The sequence below is a fragment of the Aspergillus stella-maris genome (genome assembly GCF_047715825.1).
Source record: "Aspergillus stella-maris strain CBS 113639 unplaced genomic scaffold BDV14scaffold_29, whole genome shotgun sequence".
NCBI classification, from domain to species: Eukaryota; Fungi; Ascomycota; class Eurotiomycetes; order Eurotiales; family Aspergillaceae; genus Aspergillus; species Aspergillus stella-maris.
In genome coordinates, this window is record NW_027396823.1 from 47,004 (window position 1) to 63,937 (window position 16,934).

Genomic DNA, 16,934 nt, shown 5'->3' on the forward strand with positions numbered 1-16,934 from the left:
ACATCCTCTCCTTGCAGCGATTGTCAGCCCCAATATGTAAGGTACTACGGAACGGACATGTTACGTCTGTAAAGGCCGAAGCAATTGTGGTTGGGGATATTGTTCAGCTCGCCGTCGGTGACATTGTCCCTGCGGATATGAGACTATTTGAAGGCATGAATGTCGCAATGGACGAAGCGCTCTTGACCGGAGAATCTCTACCCGTAGCAAAGACTCCTCACATTACCTTGACTTCGCGTGACATGCCAATCGGAGATAGAACCAACATGGCGTACTCTGGCTGTAGTACCACTCAAGGCCGATCAACTGGTGTCATCACTGCTACGGGCATGAACACTGAGGTCGGGAAAATTGCCCAGCTACTTCAGGATAAGGTGGAACATGATGGTTCAAATATCGTTGTTCGCCTATATCGTCGCATGATTGCCAGCGTAAAGAGCATTCTTGGTCTTGTTGGAACTCCCCTTCAAGTCAAGCTAAGCAAATTTGCCCTACTTCTCTTTGCGCTGGCGGTACTTCTCGCCATCATCGTCTTCTCGGTGAATGTATGGGACATTCAAGGAGAGGTTCTCATCTACGGAATCTGCGTCGCGGTAGCTGTTGTGCCTGAATCCCTGATTGCAGTCCTCACCATTACTATGGCTGTCGGTACCAAGGCAATGGCAAGAGGCAATGTTATTGTCCGAAAGCTGCAATGTCTCGAAGCCGTCGGTGGAGTCACCAATATTTGCTCTGACAAAACGGGAACCCTAACTCAAGGAAAGATGGTTGCACGCACTGCCTGGGTACCAGATACTGGAATCTTCACTGTCCACCAAACCACCAACCCGTTCGATCCAACAAGTGGAGTTGTCCGGTTCGATGGCAAGGATGTTGAACCTAAAGACGTCCAAGATGAGGCTTCCAATACATTCATTACTGCTCTCTCGTTGTGTAACCTGTCCCTCGTGCACAACAATGCACAGCCTTCTGATGAGGATGATGTCCCTGCTAGGGTGGCTGAAGGGGATTGGACAGCTGTCGGAGAGCCCACTGAGATAGCTCTGCGCGTCTTTTCGATGCGCTTTGGCTACGAAAAAACGGATATCGTTCGAGACCGGGGTCTGTCTCTCCACACAGAATACCCCTTTGATTCTTCTGTCAAGAAGATGACTGTGGTCTTTACCAATCGCCATACCAAGCTCAACGAAGTCTATTCCAAGGGTGCACCAGAGGCACTCATCGGAAGCCTCGACATCAGTGACGAGGAAAAGGATGTCATTCAAGAGACCGCAGAGCGAATGGCCGGCGAAGGTCTCCGCGTGCTGTGCATCGCGCACAAGAAAGTCCCTGTGGACGACAAACCTCATGTGGTTCCTCGCAGTAACGCCGAGTCGAATCTTAAGTTTAGTGGCCTGATAGGACTCTACGATCCACCTCGCCTTGAAACGGCAGCGGCCGTGCGAAAGTGCCAGATGGCTGGAATCACAGTCCACATGCTTACGGGTGACCATATCCGCACTGCAACAGCGATTGCATCAGAAGTTGGCATTCTGGATCCTGTCATCAACGCAGCTTCCAGCCGCCTGGTCATGGCAGCAAAAGAATTTGATCGCTTATCCGATGCCGATGTCGACGCGATTGAGCAGCTGCCCCTTGTTATTGCACGGTGCAGTCCTACCACCAAGGTTCGCATGGTTGAAGCAATGCATCGCCGAGGTGCATTCTGTGTCATGACCGGTGACGGTGTTAATGACTCGCCTGCTTTGAAACGCGCTGATGTGGGAATTGCTATGGGAAAGAACGGCAGCGACGTTGCAAAGGAGGCTGCCGATATGGTTCTTACTGACGACAACTTCGCTTCAATTGTGAAAGCGGTTGAAGAAGGAAGACGTCTCTTTGACAATATTCAAAAGGTATTCCAACTCTTACTATCGTCATGACCGCCTGCTAACTGTTTAGTTCCTCATGCACTTGTTGATATCAAATATTGCCCAGGTCATCCTCCTCCTGATCGCCCTTGCTTTTAAGGACGCAGAAGGAAACTCGATCTTCCCCTTGTCTCCTTTGGAAATCCTCTGGGCCAATTTGGTGACTTCGTCTTTCCTGGCCCTAGGACTAGGGCTGGAAGAGGCTCAACCGGATATCATGTACCGCCCGCCACATGACCTCAAGATCGGTGTTTTTACTCGGGAGCTCATTACCGACAAGATGGTCTACGGCACATTCATGGGCTCGCTATGTCTCGTCTCATTTGTGGTCGTTATCTACGGAGCCGGCGAAGGCATGGCTAGCATGGGACACGGGTGTAACGAAGGCTGGAACAGCACCTGCGGAACCGTCTTTGAAGCTCGCGCTACGACCTACGCCGTTCTGACATTCCTTCTGCTCGTCACCGCATGGGAAGTCAAGCACTTCTCCCGATCCCTCTTCAACCTCGATCCTGACCGCAACCGCAGCAAGCTTTCCGTCTTCCACTCCATCTGGCGTAACCAGTTCCTATTCTGGGCAGTCATTGCCGGTTTCGTGATCGCGTTCCCGGTCATCTACCTCCCCGAAGTGAACCGCGTAGTCTTCAAACATCATGGCATCAGCTGGCACTGGGGAGTAGTCTTCGGGTGCGTCGTGGTCTATCTGGCGCTAGTGGAAAGCTGGAAAGCAATCAAGCGACGATTCCGCATCGGCACCGGCAAGAACGCCACGCTTACCATGGAAGACGCCGAGATGAGAGCCGGACTGCGAACCCTAACACCCATTTCACTGAGCGCCAACGCCAGCGTCGAGGAAAGCATGAATGCCAGCGTGGTGACGGAGAAGAAGTAGATGACGAAATAGCGGAGGTTGATCCCGATCAATAGCATGCTCAACCAGCTATTGCTCAACCAAGCGTATGCAACGTCTCGTGGACTGATTCAACACAGTTCCTCTGTTTCTTGTTTCTTGTTTCTTGTTTGATGTTTTCCGTTTGGCCTGACCATTGTCATTCCTTTAGGTAGCTAGTCCCATTACTGGACCAGAATGACAACGTGACTTCTTTCCCGTTTCGCTTTTTGTACAACATGCAGCATATCATGTGCCCCATTTCAAAGCTGTAGATGTTCCGGCCTCCGAAGCATTCACCAATCCATTGGTTACCAATTACCATACATACCGTGCATGACCAGCTGATCTCTGGCCAGTCACCGCTCCCGTGCAACTGTTTGCTTTTGCTGCCTGTTTATCTTCTGCAAGGAGACGGTCTTGTCATCATCCAGCATGTCAACATCGCTGTCTTTGGTGCTCTTATATTCATCGTCAGCGTCTCTGCTGAAATCCATTCCTTCATCTCTTAGATCAGTGTACAAACGACAAGAATGAAGATCCTCTGCCTCCACGGCCGCGGCTCAAGCGGTGCGATATTCAAGTCGCAGACTTGTAAGTATACCTCCCTTCCCCGCTCAATAACCCCCGATCTTCCAAACGAGGCAGTCCATGCTCACCTACCGCAACAGCATCAATCCGCTCCCGCCTCACAGACCTAGACCTAAAATTCGATTTTATTGACGGTCCCTATCCCTGTTCGCCAGCACCAGGGTTAGATTTGTTTTATAAGGGGCCTTATTACTCATTTTATCCCGATATCAGGACGGAAAATAAGACGCCAGCTGCGAACGCGGACATTAGCGTTATTCTGAAGGCGCAGGAGTGGTTGGAGGGTGTGATAAGGGATCTAGGACCATATGATATGGTGTTGGGGTTTTCACAGGGGACGGCCGTTGCGAGTGCGGCGCTGTTGTTATATGCTGCGCAGGTACAGGCGCAGTCATCGTCACCGCCAGCTCCACATCAGCTACAAACGCCCGACGAGAGCGAAGATAGCCAAGATGCAAAGAGAGAAATGTTTCCACCACCAACGCCCTTCAAATCCGCAATCTTCATCTGCGGCGGCGCGTCCCTTCCCCTTCTCGAACACATCGGATACACCATATCCCCTCTCACAAAGGCGCGCGATTTCGCATCTCGAGCGGCTCTCAAGACAATGGCAAGCTCAGGTAGTATCCTATCGCACGGCTCAAATCGCTGGACTGGAAGCGGTCTCGATTTCCCATCCATCTCAGTACCGAACCCTTACTCGTTCTCGAATCCATATCCTACACCACTCCCAACGCCTTCCCTAGCTCAGGGTCCAAGTCCAAGCCTGAGTCTAGGTATCGATCTGGACGGAACCATATCCTCAGCAATACCCCCCGCCCCCTCCCTAACAAGCGAAAGCGACATCCGGCGCGAAATGGTCGGGCCAATCAAAATCTCCATCCCAACAGTGCACATCTACGGCGAGCGAGACCCGCGGTATGTAGCCGGTATACAGCTCAGCGAGGTCTGCGAGAGGGGAAAGAGGAAAGTGTATAACCATGGTGGAGGGCATGAGATTCCGCGCTTTGAGGCTGTTAGTGGGGCGTTGGCGGATTTGGTGAGGTGGGCTGTTAGGGCTGCGGAGGAGCAGGAGGAATAGTAGAGTTCCAGAGGTTTAGACAAGGGGAGAAGGGGGAAGGAGGGGTGGTGCATAGTTGATTGGGTCTTGTAGATTTGAGCAACTGATGTGAGAATAGTCTACATGAATTTGTTATGGAGACTGTCGAGATGTAATCCTGCACAATCGGGTTCCGACTTCCTGGCTATATAAAATGGTGCAGCTGCGGATGCACTTCCGGGGTAACGTAGCTCCGTAGCTTAACCACCAACATTAGACTACTCTGTATACAAGGAAGCTCGCAGTACCTCACCTGAGTAATTAAGTGGGACCATTTCTCGAAAAGAGGAGATTTCTCCGCATCGATCTTCAATTAATAGAGACGCGAGCTCTCAAAATGTCGGCATAACCCCGAGCACTGCGAGTCAAAGCCCGCCATCGGCAATCGGCCTTTGACACCGAGCCCGGCTATTGAAGTTGCTTGTCCGATCTATAAGAATACTCACCACACCATATATTCCCCAGATCACCCCATACTCTCTCTACCTACCTCCCTCCATTTCTCTGTTCTCTCATACACTCAATCCCTCATCCTACACCTAAAATCCCACCAAAATGGCCCCCTCAAAACCAACAATCCTCCACATAGGCGACCCCATAAAATACAACCACTCGATCTACACCCGCTTCAGCTCGCAATTCAGCATAATCCGCCCTGAAGCCACCGAACGTTCCCGCCCCGAATTCATCAAGGCCCTAAAGGAGAACCGATGGGGTGAATTCAGCGCTATATTCCGCCCGTTCTGGAATACAGGCGGTGAGATGGGGAATTGGGATAGGGAACTTATTACCCTGCTTCCCAGGAGTTGTAAGATTGTTGCGAGTGCGGGGGCGGGGTATGATTGGGCTGATGTGGGTGTTTTTGCGGAGAGGGGTATGTCTATATATATATTTCTTTTTTTGAGAGAGGGGGGGAGGAGGGTAGTAGGCTAATGGGATGATATAGGGATACTTTACTGCAACGGCGCCGCCGCATCATCGGAATCAGTAGCGGATATGGCTCTCTTCCTTATCCTCGCCTCATTTCGCAATCTTTCATGGTCAACGCGCGCTGCATCCTCGGGAAATCCCAAGGCCTTCCTAGACGCGCACCAGAATTCACCATTGACAGCGCGCAATCCCTCCGGCCATTCCCTTGGTATCATCGGCCTAGGTCAAATCGGATACACGATTGCGAAGAAGGCGTACGCTGCATTTGGGATGAAGATCCTTTACACGGATCTAATCAAGAAGAGTGCGGAGATTGAGGGGTCTGTTGATGCGACGTTTATTAAGGATCTTGATTCCCTTCTGGGGGAGGCAGATTGCGTGGTCGTTGCGACGCCCTTCTCCGGTCAAAAGCTGCTCACTACCGAGAAATTCGCGAAATTCAAGAAGGGAAGTCGATTCATTAATATTGCGCGCGGGAGTCTCGTTGATGAGGAGGCTCTTTTGAATGCGCTGGAGTCAGGACAGCTCGTTGGTGCAGGGCTGGACGTCCACGCCGACGAACCGAATGTGCATCCGCGTCTGGCGAGCCATTCCAAGGTTATGGTTATGAGTCATAATGCTGGTGGGACTGTTGATACGCATATTGGGTTTGAGAGGTTGGCGATGGAGAATATTGAGAGTTTCTTCAAGAGTGGGAAGGCATTGACGCCGGTGAATGCGCATTTGATTAAGGATAAGGCAAATCTTTAGATTTGCCTGAAGATGGGATTGGGATGGTACGATAGATTTATTGAGTTTTATTATGGAGAAGTTGATATAAAAAGATTCATTTCATTCCAATTTTTTTAACAAGGTGAATACAAGAATCGTGAAGCCAGCACATATACAGCCCGAACTCCAGCTCAAGCCGTACTATCCATTCTTGTTAGATACGACAAAAATCAGAGCCTCACAGATTAAACGTCGCCTCGTGGAAATCAACCTTACTCCTTTGCCTTATTGGCGTGCCGCTTGCACGTTCCAAGCTGTTCACTGCTGCCCGAACATCATCGCCCATACCCCCAGGCCCACAGACAGTAACTGCCATGGCACCAATCTGATCCTTCTGCTCATCCTCAAGAATCTTCTTAAAGTTAGGCTTGCCGCCGATGAGCGAGACCTTGGCATTTGGTCTATCTACAAACACCCATGACTCTTCGAGCGTGTTAACGTTTGATTTGGAGGCAGAGGCGGAGCTTGTGGGAGTGCATGGCTCGGGCGAGGTCATGGCGATGGAGTCGTCCTTTGGGGTTCTGCCCGTGATGAAGACTTTGATTCTGAAGTCCAGCTTCTGGGAATTGTCGCTGTTGGATGACTGGAGAGTGGACTGGGAGGAAGGCGGAAAAGACTCGGAAGACTCGTTTTCTCCCGATGCGACTGCTGGCTGGTTGAAGAGCCATTTCATCCAGGGTTCGACCCAGATAAAAGCGTCTATACATATCGCTCGTTAGTACTGTGTCATGTTTATTTGAGGGGTCGTGGGCGTACCTTCGCTCCTAACAACCCAAACCAACCTAATCCGTCTCACAGCAGTTGCTCCCTTTTGAAATTTCTCAACGCACTGACGCAAGGAGAACATTGGGTGTGTGATGCCGATACCTCCCGCGACAAGGACCACTGTCCCATAGGAGTCCAGAAAGCGAATTCCGCCTAGAATAGTTAGCCATGAGCCCCAACTAAGGCACTATGATCATGGCACTTGAAATGTGAGAGATTGATAGCTCAAAAAGGTAACTCACCAAACGGCCCTTCCACCAATGCCACTTTCGTGTCGACGTAATCTTTCGCCCAATCAGCCGCCTTTTTGAGCAATTTTTTGGTAAACCCTTCCTTCTCCTTGATGAGGAATGAGACAATTTGTCTGTCATCCTCGAGGTCATCAGGTTTAGCCAGAGAGTGATTGGATGAGTTGCTACATTCCGTCTCTTCCTTCTCGGTTAATTCTCTATGCTCCCCAGCGCTTGAAACCCAGGCAACAGAAAATGGATGAGTCGTCCAGAGGCCCATCGTGGGGATGCATAGGTACATATACTGCTCCTCCCTGAACTTCTGGCCGCGGACGAGCGCGACGTTGACCCTTGCGACGTTGCCGGGAAGGGGCTCCACTTCGACTATCGAGAGTTTCCGGCCAAAGTTGCACCAGGCGAGAGATGCTAGGCGAGCGAGCCTCTGCTCATTATATTAGCATTACTGGGTGTTTGAATGGGTTGATCAGAGAAGGCGGGGACGTACCTCTAATCCCCACAGGATAATCGTCGCGAGGACAACGTTTGCTTGGGCCCGACCATAAACATGGTAATACAGTCCCCCCATAGATATGGCTGAAAGGGTGATGTGTGTGCGCAAGAAGACCTCGTAGAAGGCATGGCGGATAAACGAAACAGATTGAATGAGGATGAGGACAAAAGCGATCGTGGCCTGGTTAGCATATTAGCCCTCATTGAAAGAGGCTTAAAAGAGGGGGAACACGTACAACCGACCCCCAGACAAAAAACGGCGCCGTCCAGATAAGGAGCATAGCCTGATCAACACCCACTGCCCGCTCATGTCAGTTGCTGCCCTCGTCTCGAGGCCAAGTTAGGGCAACTCACTCTCGGCCACCTTCCCCGCGTAAGCACCAGCAACATGCACGATAGTCCCAACAACAACCAGCCTGCCCACCCACCTGTGGAAGAAATTGAACACATCAAATTTCTGTCCCACGAGCGGGATGAGTGGGTTATTCCGCCCAGCTAACAACACAAGACCAGGCATATTCATGGTAGCCAGATGCCCTGCCGCATACCTGATCTGGTATTGCAGCTCCGTGTAGCCTTTCCGCAAGTCGCCGATGCAGAAAAAGAACGCAACATTGATACCGAGAAACAGAGCGAGTAGGATTGCCTCACCCCGCAGAGGAAGGGTTCCTATGTGAAGTTTTCCCAAGTGCATCTCTCGGCTGTGTCTTTTGCCAAACAGCGGGGCGGATGCAATGTATTTTTTGTAGAGCGATACTAGCGCATGCTGTCGAGTAAACCGGGCCTGATTCCCATCGCGCAGAATCGACTTCAGGCGACGTCTCTGCTGTAGCAGTTGAATCTGCCTCACAATAGAGAAGAAAATGATTGCACCGCCAAGCACGAAGAGGGGCGTCGCGAGCGCAACGTTCATGGGCGCGTGTACATTTCTATCGCGCGGCGTATCCAAGTCTTGCATATCAACACCCATCTTTCTGGTCTCTGTACTTGTCTGCTTTTGTTTGTGTTGCTGTTGTTGCTGGTGCTGATGTCGGCATCGACGTTTGGGGGAAGAGTAGAAAGACCGTGCAGGACCGGCTGCACCACCGTACTCATTGAAGTCCGCAGCAACTGTTCCACGTCAACCAAATCATGACAAGCACGGCGGAAGACCTCAGTCCTGTCATATATATCCGGTCTCAACTTCCGCATAAGGATTGTCCCACTCGTGGTTTGCGGCGCCGGTTGTCTGTTCTGCTGGCCGCGCAGCCATGCCGTCATCCATCCTGGTTGATCCCAGACGCTGAGCACCGGATCGGTCACGAGCCAAGACGATCATTCAGACCTCAAGAAGTTGGATATCCGTGTGTCTGTCTGCCATTGCAAACGAGAGATGGAATGTGAGGTGGAGAATGACGGTCTCAGGAATGCGGGCGGTCCCCGTACCAGCGCGGATCGAACCACCACCACCACCACCAAAGCGCAGAACCAGATAAGAAGGAAGTCTAGACCGGAGCTCAAGACCAGCGAGTAACCCGAGTTCTGGGAGCCGTCTGTAGGAACTGTCTGCCGAATGGAGTTGTCAGGTAGAGAGTCTAGACCGAACCACCAGAGCTGCCGTAGCAGTGCCGTGGATGAAACCGCATGGCTGAAAACGGAAACGAGATTCGACTCGTCGGGGTGAACTTCCACCAACCGCTGTCAGAATTCCCTCTCTGGTCCATTGGTTGACACTCTGGGTCCCCTGGCAGAAGGCAGGTGTCAGCTTGGGTGCCAGGTGCAGCTTCCGTTATCGATCGTGTGCCTGTCTCTTTCCTTGGATGGTCTGCAATGACGTCGAGAAGAGCACGCGGTGTCTCTACCAGGATAAAGACGGTTCAAGTGACAATCCCTAGGTACCTAGTCAGGTCAGCCGATGCCCAGTTCCTGGTGCCTTGGAGAACGTCACCAAAACGCATATACAACATCAGCGTTGCGATGATCGCCTCTGATGTCAAGACACTCTGCCTAAATCGTAACGCCGGTTCATTTTCTTTGTCTACTAGATGTCCTTAATACCCTACGTGGGCAGACTGAAGAGATATATTGCTAGACCTAGAACTGGACGAAGATATCGCAGTTTTGTGATGACTCCTTGAACTCCTTTCCTATTACCCATCCGGGTTACCTATACACCAAATCTAGCCAATGTAACACGCCATAAAGAGATATAGTATACTATCTGTACACGTTACCATACCACGCTTGGCAAATGCCAAAGCGTCCTGATCATCCTGCTACCGCAGTGGGCTCTATCTGCGGATGGGTCTGTTCTTTGTGCTGCGGTTCTCGACGAGCCTCAGCGTGGGAGTGCTCTGCTTTCGAAGATCGACGGTAGTGCTTGTTTTTCCGCTTGTCCTTGCGGTGGCTGGCTTTGAGCCTCTCTTGGTGAAGACGAGAGTAGTCAGCGACATCGACTCCTGCGCCTTGACATAGCGAAGTACATTCCTCCTCGATAATCTGAACAAGGTCTGAGGTGAAGCCGTAGAAAGTAGGGTTGTAAGCATTGCGAGCCCAGTACATGAGCTCCGACGCAACGCGACCGATAAGTGGAACGGGTTGCGAATGGATTTCCTTCCGCTGAGAGACGGCCGGTTCATCTGCTTCATCTCCAGCATCTTCATCTGACGAATTCCATGGCGAGCTCTTGAGCGCGGGTGAGTTGGGTCGCGACGAGTCTGAGGACGACAGGTAACCGGTATCTAGAGCGAGAACATGAAGTAGATGATAGACGGCTGAGAAACCGAGGAGAGTAAGGTCGACAGGGTCAAGTGGCAACTGATTGAACCAGGCGACGGCCTTGTCCATGGTGAATGACGCCGGCAGTGAGGTGTCGTCACGAGATCGCGCAGTGAATATGGCAGCAATCATGGCGCACCGGACAGCGATCGAGATTTCTTCGCGAACGGAGACTGGAAGCGAGGAATCCAAAAAGTTGAACGTCTGGCTGGATTTGCTCTTGGAGTTCTCCTTTGGCAGTGCAGCAAGGACAGCACCGACGTTCTCCACGCGGTCCTGTTCAAAGAAAACGGTCATCATCACCAAGGCGCGAGTATGAGCGGCAGAAGGCTGCGGCGCAACGTCAAGAGCAAGCTGGATCTTTGACTTGAATAGGTCGCGGCTCTTCTTCGCGTCTGGACCACGAGCACTAGCTTCAAAGTACCTAAGAAGAGCCCGTTGCAGGAGGTGAGATGACCACCAAGCGGCAAGGGCGTCGAGAGATGACTGGATGGCGGGATCCTCCTCCACCACATCAAGGAAAGCGTCATCGCCATCAGTGTTCTCTTGGGTGGGTCGGTTCCAGGTGAGGTTGGCCGCTCTTTGGGTAATACTGTCAATCATAACGTCCTCGCTTTCGCATTGAAGCAAAGCTTGTAGGTGGGGAGGGAGAGCATCCGGGTGGTCTTTGGGCAAAGAGGCGTTCTTCTGACGCGCCAAGTCCCACTGGTACCTGGCAAGGGAGCGAGCAACATCATTAGAGACCTGGTAGCTCCACTGACCCGGGACCCCGACCTGCCATAGTAGAATGCGGCAGTGGAGTGCCTTGAGCATCATTCTCATGGGGCTTCTGGGTAGAGTACCAGCCGCAAAGATCGTAAGCACCAATCGGCTCTTACTAATCTCCGCATCGCCACCAGAAAGCTGTGCATCGATTGCAATATCCCAAGTCTTGACGCGTCCCTTCTCATCATCGGCCGTAATCCCAGTAATTGACGTATAAAGCTTCCATCCGAGAAGGCATCGTAGAACATATTCGAAACATCTTGAGGTTACGACGTACCACTCGTGGAAGAACCGATGGCGTGGTACGCCGACTCGTTGGATACTCGTTAACCATGCTTGACGTCTAAAGTTGGACGATGATAGCATAACATCGGGTGTTGCCGCCTTGGAGTTGTTCTGACGTCCAGAGCCCGAGTTGAAGAGATAGACGAACACTATAAACGCGGAGCCGACGACGAGGACAGCGAGGAAAAGGAAGTGAAGAATAGCCCGAGCGTGCCATGTTGACCAGAAACTCCCGCCCATAACCTCGTACAGAGCGGGAGGGACTTCAACTGTCCTAAAGTAGTTCATCGGAACAGCTAGCAGTCCCTTGGCAGTGGAGTTGGTCTCCTTCTCTCTGCCCAAGCCCTCGAAAACCATAAGTCCAGCGAGAGTACCAAGAACATATTTATTCGGGTAATATGACCGTCGGCGGCCGCCACTTGATTGTGAGGCACCATCAGTAGAGGTGGACGGCTGCATATATGATTGTGACCAAAGATCGTTCTTTGGCGTTTCGGTACGCATGCGTTTAAAGGAGTCCGGGATCTTGATCATACCGACCGCAGGCTTCGAGGACGAGGGTGACGACTCTATTGGACTGTCTTCGGGATTCGAGAAGATACTCGGGGACGAAGTCGATCCAGACTCGGTAGAAACGGTATAGTTGCTCGGTGATGACACGGATCCTGTTGATGTTATGTTCTGGTCGGCCAGCCTTTCCAGCTCACGAAGTCGGGTCTTCAGGGCGGTATTCTCATCCTCAAGACGCTTATTGCGGGTTTCGAGATGCTTGATGTAGTCTGTCGCCTTGGATAGAATAGAGGCTTTGTTAAGCTTGTTGGCTGGTGTGACGCCTTCGTCCTCATCATCGGCGATCTTTCCGTTGCCTTTGGAGGCCCGCAAACTGGGAACACTATCTCGAAGCTCGGCTATCTTATCGTTCAGGTTCGCTCGATACCGTTTCTCGATGACATTGTGTGCTCGTTTCTTCGACGGAACCTTCTTCACCTCCTGCACTACACCGCTGCCAGCTGACCCGTCGTCATCACTTCCAGACTTTCGCTTCTGACCTACAGCCGTCGAGGTAGGTGATCCAGACAACACCGAAGAAAAGGCATCAGTACCATCATTGAAGAAAGTCTGCGTCGGAACCGTACCACCAGGATCCTGCTTCAAGAAAGGCTCGAACGGATTCGTACAGTCGATCGGGATATCGGGCGAAAAGTCGGTCGTCGAGAGAAAGTCCATCCCATTGTTCCGAGCAGAGAACTGAGGCGAAGTAGTCGACGGCGAGAGCGGCAAGTCCTTCACAGGATCCGACGAGAAAGCCTGGTCATCCCATCTCATCCACTCCGTCCAATCCTGACCCGCATCATCCGACGAACCACCCTGCGAGCTCTTTCTACCCCTCGATTGAGCGGGCGAGAAGAGCTGAAAGTCACTGCCCATACCAGGGGAAGCCATTGATTAATGAACTTGATATTATAAGATTGTGACCATGGGCCAGCCGTGGCCTGCGTTATCGAGTCGTTATTTTAACTCGTATCAAAGACCCGCGCGGGGCTTCTCGCTTGCGTATCAAAAATCAGCAACAGTGTCGTTGATATGTGTGCGGTCCTCATCCGGTAGACTCAAGAGACATACAGCAATGTGGAAGACAAAGCAAGCAAAGCTGGCGGAAGCGCGGGTATCCGCCACCTTAAGTCGAAGATTGATTGCTGATCAACCACCCAAACGGACACGCTAACGGACCTAAACCACTGCAGTGTGGACTGTGGAGAAAGGATGATCGGACCGAAGAACGGAGTCGAGTTCGCGTTGACTCTTGAGTCACTTTGACGTTGATGCAGCTCTCCTAACGATCACCAAGGTTGTCAATGACATGGAGAATGAGAAATAGGACGGTAGGTTCAGAGGTTAGTCATTTACCTGTTTGAAGATCTTATCAAACCGTTGGGGCCTTGGTTGAGCGGGTTCTGGGTTCTAGGCACCGTGGGTTCCTGCCTCACATGGGAAATATTATAGGAGGCTGTCGTCCCACCTGATACTGACAGGGCTGCTTGGTTGTTCCTGGCGCTTGCAGCTGCTTCGGTCTTCCTTCTGTGCACCGTCAAGCGTTCACAAGATAAACGATACCGATTTGCCTCTTGTCAGGAAAATCATCAATTGGTTGTCTGTGCCATGTCCAGGGGGCGATTGCCATCGAGCTGCGCAGGCTGCATCGCCAGCAGCCATGGGAAATTGGCGGAACGAACCAATGGAAGGATGGCGGTGGGCGTCGTATGATCGCGGGATCCTGCGCTTCCGGCTCGCCGGCTCACGATGGCGGAGTCTTGTTCTTGACAACCGCGTTGTTAGTGCTTACCGCCTGGCAGATTCTGATAGTATTTATCCACGTATGGAGCATTAGGTAAGAGGGTTTGTATTCATTTTATGTATGCACAATTCAACCAGGTATCTACAAACAGTCGCCTCAGGCAAGCTTAACCTCAACCTCCGCCATCGGCCCCATTACGTCGCGCACCACCTTCTTCGCGCCCTCCGCGGGCTCCTCATACGGCGTCCGCGGCTTCAGCTTCTCCTCTGCGCCCTCAATGCCCGCCAACTTCGCACTGTACAGCGCAGTAGCGTACTTCGTCGACGCAATGCCGCTTTTACAAGGACTCTCCGCAAGCGCAGCCTTCCTGTGCAACTCAATAGCCTCATCCACCTTGCCCGAAGTATAAAGCTCATACACCTTGGACGCGATGCGCGGGAAGACGTTCGCGAACGCAGCAATACAACCCGCTGAACCAACGCTCAACCCGCCGATCAGGAAATCCGATTGTCCTCCATACACTGCGAACTCCGATGGCGAGAATGTAGCGGCCAATCGCGTGATCTTGCCGACAGAAGCGCAGGTCAACTTGACACCAACCACATTCGATACACCATCGGACCTCGACTTGGCCGATTCACGTACAATATCCGTGATTGTCTCCGAGTCCATATCAACACCATTGCACACACCAGGGAAGTTATAAATGACAACAGGAAGCGCCGCCTTGCTCGCAACATCCGCAAAGAACCGCTTGATAACCGGCCCAGTGGTAGCCTTGCCAAAATAAGCGGGCGGCAAAACAAGCAGATAGTTCGCGCCAGCGGCAGCCGCATCAGCCGCCAACTCAAGAACCTGCTTCGTAGAGTGCGCGCCTACACCAGCCATAAGCGGGAAATCAGGCCCGACGGCCTCGCGGGCAGCGGCGATGAGCGAGGCGCGTTCTTCGCGGGTGAGGAGGAAGGCTTCGGAGTTTGTGCCGAGGATGACGAGGCCCGCGAGGCCGGTCTTGGAGAGGTAGGCGTAGTATTTCTTTTGCGCTTCGAGGTCGATTGTGTCTGTTGCGTGGTCGAAGAATGTCACGGCGGGACACCAGACGCCCGCTTTGGGGACGTGCGGTTGGGGTGTGACTGCGGGGGAGGAGCCCATTATGTTGTAGGTGTGTTTTGGTTGCTAATAAGGGTATCAAGGGACAAGACGTAAGTGACTCGTTGAGAAATGTAGAAGATCTAGTGATCTTGATCACTTTTTCATCGTCCCCGATGAATATATACTCCAGGATAACGGCGGGGTTACGATAAGGATAATTATCCGCTCGGAGTTGGAGGCCGTGAGTTGGGGTAAGATCAGAGTTGCCCGCCGCTTATCACGGACGACGCAGCCGACGGCGACGGGGTTTCTCCGAGGAAAAATATACTATAGTTTGTCTGTGGTCAATGGACAATTATTTGAACCTATATCCTATATTTTTTCTAAAGAGTATGGACTAGGAACATGAACGCCTTCTGTCGTGCAGACACCTCGCTGAACTACATCCCCATTTGAATCCCGAAAATATGCAAGTGACCCCTCAATGCTGCTGACCATTAGCAGAAAGCTCGTGCCGACGGGGACATGCAACATACCGTGATATCCTCCCACTTCTCCCATCCTCGTCCGCGCACCTGGGCCAATTCTTCCATGGTGTATGACTTGCCCGTCGTGAAATATCCAGCGTTGATCTTTGCATCAATCTCGACTCTTGAGTCGTCGGGAATCATGTCCTCCGGAATGGGAATGCGCTCGTGGATCTTGATACCAGACTCGACAATAGCATCGTGCTTCATGTTGGACATCGACAACATCCGGTCGATCTTCTTGATTCCCAGCCAGTGCAGAATGTCGGGCATGAGAGCTTGGAAACGCATCTATCGGGAGTCAGCATTGGCGGCCATTAGAAAGAGCTCGGAGAACTTACATCTCGTACTCCTGCAATGTTCTCTGTACGGGTGAAGTACTTATCGGCGGTATCGCCACCACGTTTCCGTGCGTTGTAAACCAAGTACTTGGTCACTTCTCCCAGAGCGCGACCCTCCTTGCGGAAATAGATGACAACACCACTGCCACCATTTTGCGCCTCTCGAATGGCCTCGCGGATACCGAATGCCAGATACGGTCTGCATGTGCAGATGTCCGATTGGAACACATCACTACCGTTACACTCGTCATGGATACGCAAAGCGAGTTTCACCTTCTCATCTGACACTCGCTCAGGTGGTCCAAAGATATACACCGTCAGTCCACCAATTGGAGGGAGGAAGATCTTCACATCGGGTCTCGTTATCAACTCGGGGTAGCTACCACCGGTGTGCTCGAACAGGGTTCGGCGAAGAGTAGGCTCATCCACGCCAAAGCGTTCAGCAACTCCGGGCAAGTACCAGACAGGCTCGACAGCAACCTTTGTCACGCGAACTTCACCGGTGGAATCCACCACGATGTTGCCGTCGATATCTAATTGTCCATCGCGAACTGCCTCCGCAATCTCCGCAAGCTTCATGTTGGCACGAGTGATGGCCATTGTAGGTCGAATATCCCAGCCAGCAGTGATCTCGTCTTTGAAGTACTTGACCACATCATGTCCGAAGGGGTCCATAGACACGATCTTTGTCTTGTCTGACCAAGCTGGCTGCCAGGGGAAATCGAAGGTGGGTTGCGTATTGAGAAAGTCGGGACGGAAGTCGGGGTCAAGGTCACCAGCTGCAATGGCCAACGCGTTGTAGATACTATAACTTCCACCGTGAGCACCCAATGCATTGCGGCGTTTGAGGAAGTTTCCGCTGCGAGAGACGACCACAGGACCACGGGATTTGGCGTCTTTGGCACCCCATTCTAGAGGAACAGGGTCGATACCACTTTGACCGGGGTATGTTGTCAACTGGTGTTATTAGTGGTGGGTAGAGCCAGTCCTAGGCTGGTGAGTCTGCTTACAATGATGTGCTTACTGTATCTTGAGTTGGAAGTTGGAGATTGAACGGTGACGGTATGCTCTGTGCCCTGAGGCGCAGTAGTCGTTTCTTCCTCAGTCATGATGAGGACGTTGAAGCGTAACAGTCAACCTGAAATATAGACAGACAGCGTACAGAATGACGGTGAGCAG

At 52.0% G+C, this 16,934-nt stretch overlaps 6 protein-coding genes across 6 annotated transcripts; 3 read left to right on the forward strand and 3 right to left on the reverse strand.

Annotated features, from left to right (window-relative positions):
• Nucleotides 1-14: 14 nt before the first annotated feature.
• On the forward strand, nucleotides 15-2,881 carry BDV14DRAFT_63293 (putative potassium/sodium P-type ATPase). The gene is made up of 2 exons (XM_073777190.1): nucleotides 15-1,895; nucleotides 1,942-2,881. The coding sequence occupies exons 1-2, from the start codon at nucleotides 138-140 to the stop codon at nucleotides 2,800-2,802; spliced, it is 2,619 nt and encodes an 872-aa protein (XP_073627818.1). The 5' UTR covers nucleotides 15-137; the 3' UTR covers nucleotides 2,803-2,881.
• Nucleotides 2,882-3,035: 154 nt separating this feature from the next.
• BDV14DRAFT_63287 (putative EF-hand calcium-binding domain protein) lies at nucleotides 3,036-4,507 on the forward strand. The gene is made up of 2 exons (XM_073777189.1): nucleotides 3,036-3,393; nucleotides 3,471-4,507. The coding sequence occupies exons 1-2, from the start codon at nucleotides 3,333-3,335 to the stop codon at nucleotides 4,469-4,471; spliced, it is 1,062 nt and encodes a 353-aa protein (XP_073627819.1). The 5' UTR covers nucleotides 3,036-3,332; the 3' UTR covers nucleotides 4,472-4,507.
• Nucleotides 4,508-4,964: 457 nt separating this feature from the next.
• Nucleotides 4,965-6,250, forward strand: BDV14DRAFT_63334 (D-mandelate dehydrogenase-like dehydrogenase). The gene is made up of 2 exons (XM_073777191.1): nucleotides 4,965-5,363; nucleotides 5,436-6,250. The coding sequence occupies exons 1-2, from the start codon at nucleotides 5,045-5,047 to the stop codon at nucleotides 6,167-6,169; spliced, it is 1,053 nt and encodes a 350-aa protein (XP_073627820.1). The 5' UTR covers nucleotides 4,965-5,044; the 3' UTR covers nucleotides 6,170-6,250.
• A 118-nt stretch (nucleotides 6,251-6,368) lies between these two features.
• Nucleotides 6,369-9,229, reverse strand: BDV14DRAFT_208957 (ferric reductase family protein; the record flags this gene model as incomplete). The annotated part of the gene is made up of 6 exons (XM_073775527.1): nucleotides 8,050-9,229; nucleotides 7,932-7,993; nucleotides 7,691-7,876; nucleotides 7,198-7,627; nucleotides 6,947-7,108; nucleotides 6,369-6,889 (listed from the first exon to the last, which is right to left on the reverse strand). The coding sequence occupies exons 1-6, from the start codon at nucleotides 8,663-8,665 to the stop codon at nucleotides 6,369-6,371; spliced, it is 1,977 nt and encodes a 658-aa protein (XP_073627821.1). The 5' UTR covers nucleotides 8,666-9,229.
• A 539-nt stretch (nucleotides 9,230-9,768) lies between these two features.
• On the reverse strand, nucleotides 9,769-12,945 carry BDV14DRAFT_189921 (basic helix-loop-helix domain-containing protein; the record flags this gene model as incomplete). The annotated part of the gene is made up of 2 exons (XM_073771266.1): nucleotides 9,769-9,821; nucleotides 10,047-12,945. The coding sequence occupies 2 exons, from the start codon at nucleotides 12,943-12,945 to the stop codon at nucleotides 9,769-9,771; spliced, it is 2,952 nt and encodes a 983-aa protein (XP_073627822.1).
• A 1,009-nt stretch (nucleotides 12,946-13,954) lies between these two features.
• BDV14DRAFT_189922 (putative GTP cyclohydrolase II) lies at nucleotides 13,955-16,864 on the reverse strand (the record flags this gene model as incomplete). Its single annotated transcript, XM_073771267.1, has 4 exons — nucleotides 13,955-14,971; nucleotides 15,424-15,705; nucleotides 15,756-16,712; nucleotides 16,766-16,864. The coding sequence occupies 4 exons, from the start codon at nucleotides 16,862-16,864 to the stop codon at nucleotides 13,955-13,957; spliced, it is 2,355 nt and encodes a 784-aa protein (XP_073627823.1).
• Between the last annotated feature and the right edge of the window lie 70 nt (nucleotides 16,865-16,934).